A 12340-nucleotide genomic window follows, 5' to 3' on the forward strand; every position below is an offset into this window, starting at 1 on the left:
CAACCCTAAAAAAAGGCAAAAACAAAAAATTTATTTTCCTCATAGATACCATGACCCTGGGGCCTCTCCAGTGATTCTGCCAGCAGACATAGGAAATAGAGACCCATAGACACCACGCTTGGGCCCATGTTCTGGCGTCCCTGTGACCATCCGCCACCTTCTCCCTGCCCAGAACTATCTTCAGCCACTCTCCCCAGGTCACAACAACCTGTTTACAGACATCTAGAATTCCGGGCTCTTTTAGGACAAGGGACGAGGGATGGGTCCAAGTGGGCAGCAAAGTCTTCTCTAAGAGAAGCCGTCCCTCCAGATCTATTTCTGCCAATGTAAACACTTGCCAAGGAAACAGGGCATGTGGGCATGCGCCGGCCCCGCAGGCCCTTGGGTTGCTGCAAAAGGCAACTGGCAAGTCACATGTCATAACAGTGGAAAGTACATATGCAACTATTCTTAGCCCTGGAATGTATACACTGTCTCCCTGCCCAGCCGTTCTTGCACAAAGCTCTAGAAAACTGTGAAAGTGCCTTCAACATAAACAAACCCGGAATTCTCCCAGGACAAATCCTTTGCCAGCTGAAGGAAAGGCCTGGCTTTACGGTTTCATTTGGAGCCAGAGGTGGACACTCTCCGGAGGGACCAGCCGGACCAGGCATCAGGTGGGTGTCTCCTCACACAACAAGGTAAATAATTCTAATGTTTCATTCTTCTGCAGGTAGATGGCCAGATGTCATCCAATAAATCCCGTCCAGGGCATTGTTTGGTCTGTGCTTTCTACGTATCTCATTTTAAAAACAAACCCCAAAAGATTCTGTGAAGTCATGTTAAAAAAAAAATCGCAAAGGTCCACTTTCATCCCCCGTTTGTTTGGTTGCCAGAGGGCCACGCCCCCACAGTGACATCCTTAGGGAAGGACTAACGCCCAGCAAGATGTTCAGATGAGTTTACCAAATAAGAGATGTGCTGAGAACCAATCTGGGGAAAAGTGCGCAGACTTTGCTGATCAAATGCACAGACTGTCACCTTGCTTCAGGCTAACATTTCAGCCCGTGACCCCTGGCCATCTTCAGCTTTGCCCGATTTATCCAACCGTCTTCTTCTTTCGGTTTTTCCTGTGTGTTTCTCAGATTATCCGCAGATACTGTTTGCCTGTTACCTTTGAGAGTGCTCCTAACCAAAGAGAGAGGTGTCTGCTGTGAGGCCCAGGCTGCAGGGGGTCTCCCTTTCCAGTGTCGCTAGGCGACAATCGTGGCGATACCCACAGCATCCTGGTGAAGGGACGTAGCGGCCCTAAGTCTTGGGGCCACCACCGCTAAACCCTCCAGCACGTGCTCCCTCTGGGGACTTCTCCCCGTCTTTGTAGGATGGACGAGGAGTTGCCGGATGGGCTGCTCTTCAAAGACCAGGACTTCTCCTCTGACTTGTTGCGGCAGCTCAACCGCCTGAGGCAAAGCAGGATCCTGACTGATGTGAGCATCTGCACGGGGCCCTGGGAGGCCCCCTGCCACCGCACCGTGCTGGCCTCCAGCAGCCCCTACTTCAGGGCCATGTTCTGCAGCAACTTCCGCGAGAGCCGGGAGGCCAAAGTCCAGCTGAAAGGCATCGACTCTGCCACCCTGGAGCGCATCATCTTGTACGTGTACACGGGCGAGGCGCGCATCACAGCGGAAACCGTCCTGCCCTTGATGGAGGCGGCCTCCATGCTGCAGTACCCCAAGCTGCTTGAGGCCTGCTCCTCCTACCTCCAGAGCCAGCTGACCCCCGGCAACTGCCTGGGCATGGTCAGACTCTCTGAGGTCTTCAGTTGCGAGCCCCTCAGGAGGAAAGCCCGGGAGGTGGCCTTGACACACTTCCCAGAGGTGGCCGCGTCGGCTGATCTGAAGGAGCTCTGTGCCTTGGAATTGCGAGACTATCTGGGGGACGACGGGCTCTGTGGGGAGGAGGAGAAGGTGTTTGAGGCCCTCATGGTCTGGATCAAGCATGACCTCCAGGCCCGGAAGCGACACGTGCAGGAGCTGTTCAGGCAGGTCAGGCTTCAGTACGTCCACCCGGCCTTCTTCCACCACTTCATCGCCAACGACGCCCTCCTGCAGTCCTCGCCCCCATGCCGGACCATCCTGGAGGCGGCCAGGAGGCAGATGTTCTCCTTGCACAGCACCCCCAGCGCCCCGGACCTCCAACTGCTCTGGCACGTCCCCCCAAGAAACTCTTACCAAGATTTCCTCCTCCTCTTGGGTGGAAGGAAGGACAACCAGCAGACCACCAGGGACGTCCTGCTGTATGACGCACAGAGCGGCCAATGGCGGAGCCTCGCCAAACTCCCGGCCCGGCTGTATAAGGCCTCGGCCGTCACCCTGCACCGCAGCGTCTACCTGCTGGGAGGCATGGCCGTGGGCGCGGGGAAGAGCGAGCCCAGCCACAGCGTGTACGTCTTCTCCCTGAAGCTCAACCAGTGGAGGCCGGGGCCGCCCATGCTGGCCGCCCGCTACTCCCATAGAAGCACGGCCCACAAGAACTTCATCTTCGCCATCGGGGGGATTGGAGAAGGGCACGAGGTCCTGGGCTCCATGGAGAGATATGACAGCATCGGCAACGCCTGGGAGAGGATGGCCCCCATGCCGGTGGGCGTGCTCCACCCTGCGGTCGCTGTGAAAGACCAAAGACTCTACCTTTTTGGGGGAGAGGACGTCATGCAGAACCCCGTGCGCCTTATCCAGGTAATTGGTCCTTCTCATCTTGCCTACACACACACACACACACACACGCACGCACACGCACGCACACGCACGCACATGCACGCACATGCACACGCGCATGTGCACATGCACATGCACACACTCACTTGAGCACACACTCATACACACTCATCCATATAGACACACACAAATGCACGCACACACACATATACATTCACACAACATCCATGTACACCATGTATGTGTCATGACACAAATGCGCATATACATCCATGCATGTACTCACATACATTCATATATACATACACACTTGCCATTTGCAGGGGCAGGAAAAAAGAGGGAAGGAAGGACTTAGTTAAAGTTCAGCCAGATTTTATCCATGTATGAAATCTTTTTGTGTAAGATTAATACATACAAAGGTACATCAGAGGCTTCTAAAGGTTCTAGCCAGGACACGCTGGATGCCAGATCATGAAGTCCTTTAGGGATATTGTAGCTGCTTCTAACCTAAATCAGCAAGGCCTTAAAAGATTTCCCAGCACTGGTCCACAGTCTGTCACCAAAACCCCTGAGACCCAACCTCAGACCTGCTACCTCCGGGGTCTACAGTTTACAAAAGTTTACGGGACAGTTGAAGGCACAGCCAGGTTGGGGACCCCCACCTTCAATAACAGGGGGTGCTAATGTCACTAACAAGCTCTCTGAGAAACGTGATTAAGAAAGATAAAAATCTCAGATACTGGGTGTTTCCCAGCTTGATGCAAGTCCTAGTCTCTGCAGCTCAACTAAAGATACGAAAACCTTCAATTAACGAGTCTCTTTTTAAAGATGATCCGCCAACACAAAGGCCCTGAAGCGGGAAAAGGGGCATAGTCCATTGCCTGGAGGAACCAAGAGTGAGCATGGTTGTGACCCAGAGGAAGGGGGAGAAAGCTTGGGCGCCGAGGCCGAGCTGGGGGTGGTTGGTCCCCCCGTAATCTCCATCGGCAGCCCCAAGTCACTCTGGGAAACCCCCTCCATCCAGACTGCTGCCCCTGCCCCCCTCCTACAGAAATTCCAGAACATTTTTAGGTGATGGGTGTTTGCAAAGACGAGGCTGATCTGGCAGGGCTTTCCAGGCCTCGTCAAGGAATTGGGGTTCGAGCCTGAGGGTAACAGGGTTGGGAGGTAGTCGATTTTCACTTGTAGAAGTTCCCTCTGGATGCTTTGTGGAGAAGGGCCTGGCAGAGGCCTGAGTGGACAAAGGAGGAGCACTGGGAGAAGCTTCTTGAGGCGCAGGGGAGGGATGACGGTGGAGTGGGCTGAGCCGGTGCCAGAGGAGACAGAACAATGACAATTCTGATTTAATTCTTTTCTTGTTTTTTGCTTTCCTTCACTTCTCCATACCATATTTTTGGCTCTTTCCTGAATATCTAGGCAGACCATTCTAGTCTGTTCCAAATCCCACTCATTCACTTGAGCCAAGAGAGACATGCTCTGCTGCCCCCCAACCCACAAGCTCTGGCCACAAACCACAGGTGTAATAAAGTGCTTCTATGTAAAGCTAGAGTCCCCCTTACCTCTTTTATATATATATATATATATACACACACACATATATATACACACACACACATATATTTTTACATGATTTTCATTTTTGCCATTATAGTTGGTTCCCTTACTGCTTTAAAAACTGTATTTCAAAAGAAAGTCCATAAATACGCTAACAATTATAAAATTGTTAGCAATTCCTAAGAATAAATACAAAGCGCCAAAAAACTACCTCAACAAGGAAAGCATAGACTGTAAATCAACTTTACCTTTGATTTTTAAAAAGGACCAAAAAAAAAAAAAAAAAAAAAACTTCGTTAAAAGTTTGCATAAGGGTAAAAAAAAAGAAAAGAAAAATGCATAGGACAATCAAACAAGACTCTTAAAAAGCCAATAAACAATGGAGTTCCCACTGTGGATCAATGGGTTAAGAACTCGACTAGTATCCATGAGGATGCAGGTTTGATCCCTGGCCTCCCTCAGTGGGTTAAGGATCCAGTACTTACACAAGCTGCGGTGTAGGTCACAGATGCATCTCAGATCTGGCGTTGCTGTGGCTATGGTATAGGCTGGCAGCTGCAGCTCCAATTTCAACTTCCATAAGCCACAGGTGTGTGGGGGGGAGCCAAAAAAACAAAACGGAAAAAAAAAAAATATGTGAATGATCCTTTTCCACTGCAGTCCTGAGAAGGAAAAAATGGGGCAAGTATTCATTTGGAAGCCCTTCTTATCTGCCTAGCACTAGCTCTGTAATGGAAATTTGTACTCATTCAGATATAGCTCAGGATGAATGCTTGGGGTTACTTGATGGGGCAGGCTGGATTTTCAGGCATAGGTTCAAAGATTTCTTCACGGATGGTTTATCTGCATGCAAGCATTCTTTGAAGAACTCTACCACTGTGGGGATACTGTGCAAATTGTGTGTACGTGTCCCTTGCTACCTAGCCTTCTTTCTACCCCTATTGCTGGATGACGTTAAGCAAATCCTTTACCATAACAAAGTATCATTTCCTCCACGGATCAAAGACCATCCTTTGTTATCCTTGCCTCAACCTATCATAAGATGGGAAGCAAATGTTTACTTTTGAAACCATCACCAGCGCTGATAGAGAACAGAAAGCCAGGAGGCAATGACTCAGTAAAATGCAACCAGTGTTTCCTTTTCCTCCATGGATCTCAATTTCTAGAGTGTCACCTATAGATATGCAGAGGAGACTACAGGGTTTGACAGCCATGTGGTTGCCCTCATCTCCAGCTTTAGCCCCCTCTATGCTTCACCAACTTCAAGGGCATCAAAAGCCTTTACCCGAGCAGAGCCAAGAGTGTGGATGGACAAAAGCGTGGACTCTGGGTTCGACCAGACCAGACCTTCTGCCACTCTAGCTATGTGACCTTGGGCATGTCACTTAACCTCTTTCAGCCTCAATGGTCTAATCTGAAAAATGGAGAGAACTAATGGTATCTACATCATAGGATGGTTGTGAAGATCAAATTTGGTGAAAAGATAAAATGCAAGGCCTTTGACATGGTGGCAATTATAGTTTCTATAGAAAGAATTTCCAGTGAAGAATCCTGGAATGTATTCATTCCTTCTTTTCTTATATGTGAAGTCCAGCCTATATCTCTGGTGCTAAACTTTGTTAATTAATGAACTAATTGACATTGGACACTTGAACTTTCAACTGAGGGATTTAACAGGAGAACATGCTCTGGGGAATCATGACTTGCTTCCATTTCAGACCAAGGCCAAGGAATCCTGCCCCCACCCTTTGCCATTTCCTCCTTTTCTCATGCTTCCTTTTTTCCTACGATGCTAATGGCTTTCAGATAGGAACAGTTCAAAAGCCTTCCTCATTTAGCCCCGAATTTATTCTTGGCCTTAAGATCTTCTTAGATACACTGGAACAGTTAGAAATTTAAACATGAGCCAGAAATAAAAATGATTAAAAAATCACTGGTATTATGCACATCCAAGTTGCTCCATTTTTCACGGGCAGGAGAAGACACGTTCGAAGCAAGCTAAGCAAACACATGCGACAAACACATGGTCTGTCCTATAGACACACAGCTACCGATCTCATGGGGACACATAAAGACCAATTTCGAATAACAACCTTCTTTCTCGTATTTAGTTATATTTTATTTGTTGATCGTAATATAGCTACATTGTCAGGACTGGAAAAAAAAAGTGGAAAGAAAAAGAAATCACTGCTCTTTCGCCCACTTAATCACTTCTTCTGTCTCTTAAAAACATGCAGCACTTAACTGACAGAACATGTAAATCAACTAAGATAAAAAAATTTTTTTTAAAAAAGTACACCTCTAACCTTAAAAAAAAAAAAAAGGGAAAAAACATGCAGCACACTTTAAAGTGAAATGCTGTGATTATGTATTTCTCCCTCAGGTGTATCACATTTCCAGAAACACGTGGTTCAAAATGGAGACGAGAATGATCAAGAACGTCTGTGCCCCCGCCGTGGTGCTGGGGGAGCGGATCGTCATCGTGGGAGGTGAGTTTGAACAGAGGATGGAGAGCGGACACCAACGTGGCATCTCCCACGGAAAAAGCGTCGCGGATAGACAGATGCTGTTCTCTGGGACAGTTTTTTTTTTTTTTTAAAGCACACCCAGCCAATCAGGGGGGGTATGGACAGCTTAACAAAGCTCTCTCCTCATCCAGAAATTTCTCTATTTATCTGCAAACAAGGAATAAAATCATACCTATTTCATAGAGTTGCGAGCATAAAATAGTGCTCACATCTCTAAACCTCTCAGCACGATCCCAGACCCGGCGCAAACAGTCAAAAAACATTTGCTGTTGTAAATAAGATTAGCTGCTTAGGGATCATTTCTCGGTAACTGCAGTATAATGTTAGGGTTACGAGGGCTGGTTGGTGGGGTGGTCAGATGGACGTGGGTTCAAATCCTGACTCTGCCACTAACTGGCTCTATATTCTGAGGCAAGTTATTAACCTCTTTGTGCATCTTTTTGCTGACTTGCACAATGTGGCTCCTAAAAGTACCCACCAGATAGGGCTGTTGTGGGGACTCACTTTTGAGTTCCCAAAAGCACCTTCATTGGACTGTTAAAACTCTTGGATGAGCGTATTTAGGAATTTAGGAATAACATACACACACTACTATATATAAAATAGATACACAACAAAGACCTGTATAGCACAGGGAACTATACTTAATATTTTGTGTAACTGAATGTAATTGAACCACTTTGCTGCATACCCGAAACAAATATATTGTAAATCAACCATACAATAATTAAAAAAAAAAATCAAAAGCTAACAAGGCTGAGAAGGCCCATGGCATCTCTGCTCTCTACGATGTAGAGGCTAGGGTCAGACGGATCTGGGTCCAAACCCCGGCTCTGCCATACACGAGACCTTGGGCGGGTTCATGAAACATTCCACGCTTCAGTTGAGAGTCCAGCCTCAGAGGTAGGTGCTGGCAGAGGTCGGACAGGTCTCCCGGCCGCTCGTCTCCAGTTCCAAATGAGTATCGCTGACCTGGTTGATATGCCACTTGGCTTTCAGGTTACACGCGGAGGATCCTTGCTTACGACCCCCAGTCCAACAAATTCGTCAAATGTGCGGACATGAAAGACCGGAGGATGCACCACGGGGCGGCGGTGATGGGGAAGAAGCTCTACGTGACGGGAGGGCGGCGGCTGACCACGGACTGCAGCATCGAGGACCTGGCCTCCTTTGACTGCTACGACCCCGAGACAGACACCTGGACGTCCCAGGGCCAGCTGCCACACAAGCTCTTTGACCACGCCTGCCTCACTCTCCAATGCATCCCCCACTCTGTCACGGTCCCCTCAGGCCCATGAGAAACTGAGAAGCCACCTGGCTTAGTCGAGATGCTCTTATGGCAAGAGACAGAACCCGATTCCAAGAGCTTAACTCTGAAAGGGTGCAGGGAGAGCTCTCAGGACTGAAAGTTCTAGAGCCTGGAGGCCTGAGACCAAGCCTACTGTTCACAGAACTCTCTGTCTCTGTATCTCTTGTCTGTCTTTCCTCTCTCCCTTCCTCCCTCCCTCCCTCCTTCTCTACCTCATTGCCATTAGGGTTTATTCTGCAAACAAGCTTCTTTAGCCTCTTCATCCAGTGTGAGGAAATGTGACAGAAAGTCTAGCAATCTGGCACCTTTAGGAAAGAACTTTACTCTTATCCATAGAAACGCCCCCTCCCCAAAACAATGCCGATTGGTTCTTTTTGAATTCCCTGTCTCCCGCAATACTTCCAGAGACTGTAGACTGTGCTTCCCGAGACTGTGCAAGTGAGCTTGACCTGGATCCTGTCTCCACAGGCAGAGGTGGGGTTAACGACTGTCGCTGATAAAACTGCCAGACTGCACCTAATGGGACAGAAGTGGTTCCCCAAAGCAAGAAATGCCGGGCCGATAAGAACCACATCTGCCCAGAGAGCATGGCCATTAGGAACAAGAGGGTGAAGACACCCAAAGGGGTCCCTGGAAGCATCTGGTCCAGGCGGCAGAAAGAGCAACTGGCTGAGCCCATGTTCCTCTACCTTCTAGAACGTAGCGCATTGGAACTCCAGGAGAGTATGCGAACCTCAGTTGCTAGTGTTTGCAAAAGTATCTGCACCACTGGAATAAAGTTTGTTTCTGATGCCAAATGATGTTTTTCTCCAGCCTCCAGCGAGCTATAAACCTGCAGAATTAATCACGATTTTCATTTTGGTAAATGTTACGAGAATTGCTTTCCTGAGGAAAGCCAACAAATTCTTTCAGAGATTACAGCCCTTCCAATGCCAGGGCTGACTTTCCCCGTGGCCCTCTTTATCTCACAGTGCCTCCCACACTAGCTCGGTCCCAAACTCAGGAATCAGTTGAAGCTAGGGGCACACTACAATCACCTGGGAAGACGTTTGAAAATGGGGCGGAGCCCAAATCAAGATGGACAGACAGGGATTCCCAGAGGCGGGGCCAGGGCTCCGCATTGTTGAAAAGCATCCCAGTTCATTGCAATGACTGGCAGTCAGGTGGAGAACCACCACCCTTCTCAGCACTGGAGACCGTCCTGTGCTGGTCTCTTCCCCATCCTATCTCCCCAGACCTGCCCCAGCCCAGGGTAGGTAGAGTCCCCTCCCGACCAATGGAAGCCTCTGGGATGCGTCTTGCTGCCCTGAGCCAGGCACCAGAGTGCCCCCAAGCTGAAGCCTTCCACCCCGGCCAGCTCTCCAGGTCCATGTTCTGGACTTTTCCTTTCTTCCTAGTTTGTATTTTTTTTTTTTTTTCACTTTTTCTCCCACTGGGGTCTGAAGCTCTGCTCAGCTCCCCAGACCACCTGGCTGTGATCCAGACACCCTCCCCAGACAGTCAGCCCCCACTGCTCATCCTCCACGCTGTCCCCAGAGCGTCTGGCTGGCCTAACTCCAACCTCTTCTCTTTGAACCTCCCCATTTCAGGCTCTCAATCCCACCCCTCCCTGAAACTGTACTTGTAATGCCTAATTTTTTTTTTTTTATTTTTAAGGCCACACCCGCGGCATATGGAGAGTCCCAGGCTAGGGGTTGAATTGGAGCTACAGCTGCTGGCCTACACCACAGCCACAGCAACGCAGGATCTGAGCCGCATCTGTGACCTACACCACAGCTCACGGCAACACCGGATCCTTAACCCACTGAGCGAGGCCAGGGATCGAACCCGCAACCTCATGGTTCCTAGTCAGATTCGTTTCCGCTGCGCCATGACGGGAACTCTGAACTATGCTTGTAAGGTAACCAGTGACTCCTACAGTGCCTCGGCCGACCTGACCATCAGCAGCATTGAGGACCCTCCTTCTGTCCTGAAGGAAGAGGACCCTTCCGTCCTCTTTGTCCTCTCTGTGCCTCCGGGACACCCACTCACACCGGCCTCCCTTTCTTCTCCTTGCCATTCCTTCTTGTCTCCTGATTTTCCTGGCTAATCAGCAGTGGTTTATTAACACCAGTGCTCAGCCCTGAGAATTTTTTGGTTCTCCTCTCGCTCCCTGGGTGCATGAGCTCCCCCCGTGCCTGGCTTTCCCTACCACTCACACGCTGTCTCTCATTCCAGACCCCACTGCCTGCCCTTCCTCTCCACGGTGATGCTAAGTAGATACTGCAAACGAAACATGTTCAAGACCACGCTTTTCTAAGACAACTCCTCCCATAGGCTTCTCCATCCTGGCACAGGACACCACCTTCTCCTGGTGTCTCAGGCCCGAGCCTTGGCCACTACTCTTGGCTCTTTCTCAACACTCCACTCCATGTGTTCCGAAAATACCCAGAGCCCAGCAGCGTCACCACCCACAGCTCAGCCTCTGGTCCCAGCCGCCACCTTGTCTCAGGTGAACGCTTAGGATCATGTCTTCACTGACCTCCGCTTCCACCTTCGTCCCCTGAACCTCCTCTCAACACAGCAGCCTGTGTGATCATTTATCAAAGCAAGTCACAATAGGCCAGTCTCCCGTTCCCTCCAAAGGCTTCTCAGCTGTCTCAAACCACCTGCAGGGACCTGCAAGATTGCCCCCCACTGGCCCTGCGCCCACCCTGCTCCCCTGGTCTCATCGCCCACCACATCCCGCCCCCTCGCCCAGCTGTAGCCTCCAAGCTCACACTTCCCAGGCTGGTCTCCAGCTGTTTCCACGCCGGCTGTGCCCTCCACCTGGAAACCCTGGCCCCAGATCACAACCACGTGGTTCGCCCCGCCTCACCTCCCTCAAGCCTCTGCTCAGAGATGCCCTCCCTGATGGCCCTCTTCTGATCCATCAACAGGTCCTGTCCGTGACACCCCCAAAATAGCCCACAAATACCTCCAGTCCCTCTTTGTTCACTGCTGCTTCTCTGAGTGCAAGCCATTCTCACCGCCTGCCAGCCTCCTAGTAGATTCGCTGCTTCCACTGCTGTCCCTCTGATCGTTCCTCAAATAACAGGTAATCTTTTCAAAGCACAGAAATGATCATGTTGCTTTCCTGCTTAAAACAATGACACGGCCTTCCCAGGGACCTCTGCATGAAGCCCCTGATCCCTTATCTAGCCTCCAGGGCCTCTGATGACCCAGCAGCTGCCTTTTGTCTGGCCTTGTCTTTTGTGACTCCTCTTCCCCCAGCCCGCAGTCATCTCTGCTTCAGCCATCCTTTAGTAGTGCCCCTCATCTCTCTTGCCTCAGGACCTTTGCACGTGCTCTTTTTTTTTTTTAATTTGTCCTTTTAGGGCCACACCCATGGCATATGGAGGTTCCCAGGCCAGGGGTCCAATTGAAACTATAGCAACCAGCCTATGCCGCAGCCACAGTAACGTGGGATCTGAGCCGTGTCTGCGACCTACACCACAGCTCACAGCAATGCCAGATCCTTAACCCACTGAGCGAGGCCAGGGATCAAACCCACAACCCCATGGTTTCTAGTCGGGTTCGTTAACCACTGAACCACAATGGGAACTCCACCTTTGCACGTGCTCTTGTCCCTTCCTGATACACGTCTCTCACCTCGTCACCTTCAATTTCGACCTGACACGCTAGATTAAAAGTCACTGCATCAAGAAGGCCTTCCATGCCCCCACCACCACCCCAGCCTGGGTCAGCTCGAATAGATGCCCCCCTTGTCTCGATACATCCCCTTTGACACCCTTATTTGTGATAATTTGATCACAGATGTTTAGAGCTTTAGATCTGTCCCATTTTCCTCTGCATTCCCACGTCCGGGGCTGGGCTCAGTGTCAGCCCCAGGTATGCAGGTCCTCAATAAACATATGATGACTGAATGAACAGAGAGGCTGACTCCCACCATCTCCGGGTCTCCACCTCAAACTCAGGAGGATGTGTACACGGGCACTGGTTTAAGCCCCCAGACCCTCTGCTAAGGGGGCACCCTGTCCTTCCCCCCTTCCCTCCCCTCCCCCATCCTGAACTGAGTTTAGCGAGTCCAGGTGGCACAGCCTACTCGGCCAAGCTGCAGGGTGAAGGGCTTTGTCCAGAGGGATCTATTTGCCTGGAATTAGAAGCAGGCGTCTTGCCATCTATAAACTCCTCCCGTGGCCTCCAAAAATCCTTCTGTCAGAGACTTGCTAATGCCTTGACTTTCTTTTCCCTTCGTCTCAGTCCAATATTTAATA

At 50.1% G+C, this 12340-nt stretch overlaps 1 protein-coding gene across 2 annotated transcripts; it reads left to right on the plus strand.

The window, feature by feature from the left end:
- Positions 408-8884, plus strand: KLHL38 (kelch like family member 38). 2 transcript variants are annotated; one of them, XM_021088954.1, is made up of 4 exons: positions 408-656; positions 1125-2714; positions 6631-6736; positions 7775-8884. In XM_021088954.1, the coding sequence occupies exons 2-4, from the start codon at positions 1362-1364 to the stop codon at positions 8071-8073; spliced, it is 1758 nt and encodes a 585-aa protein (XP_020944613.1). In that variant the 5' UTR covers positions 408-656; positions 1125-1361; the 3' UTR covers positions 8074-8884. The 2 variants fall into 2 exon arrangements, with proteins under 2 accessions (XP_020944613.1, XP_020944614.1); XM_021088955.1 differs by having other exon boundaries at positions 465-680; positions 7775-8877.

Source organism: Sus scrofa, chromosome 4 (assembly GCF_000003025.6).
Source record: "Sus scrofa isolate TJ Tabasco breed Duroc chromosome 4, Sscrofa11.1, whole genome shotgun sequence".
In the NCBI taxonomy this organism is placed as follows: Eukaryota; Metazoa; Chordata; class Mammalia; order Artiodactyla; family Suidae; genus Sus; species Sus scrofa.

Coding starts and splice junctions, on each gene's coding strand:
- KLHL38 (XM_021088954.1), top strand. CDS start 1,362: ATGGACGAGGAGTTGCCGGATGGGCTGCTCTTCAAAGACCAGGACTTC. Junction 2,715..6,630: donor ACCCCGTGCGCCTTATCCAG/GTAATTGGTCCT, acceptor TTTCTCCCTCAG/GTGTATCACATTTCCAGAAA. Junction 6,737..7,774: donor GCGGATCGTCATCGTGGGAG/GTGAGTTTGAAC, acceptor CTTGGCTTTCAG/GTTACACGCGGAGGATCCTT.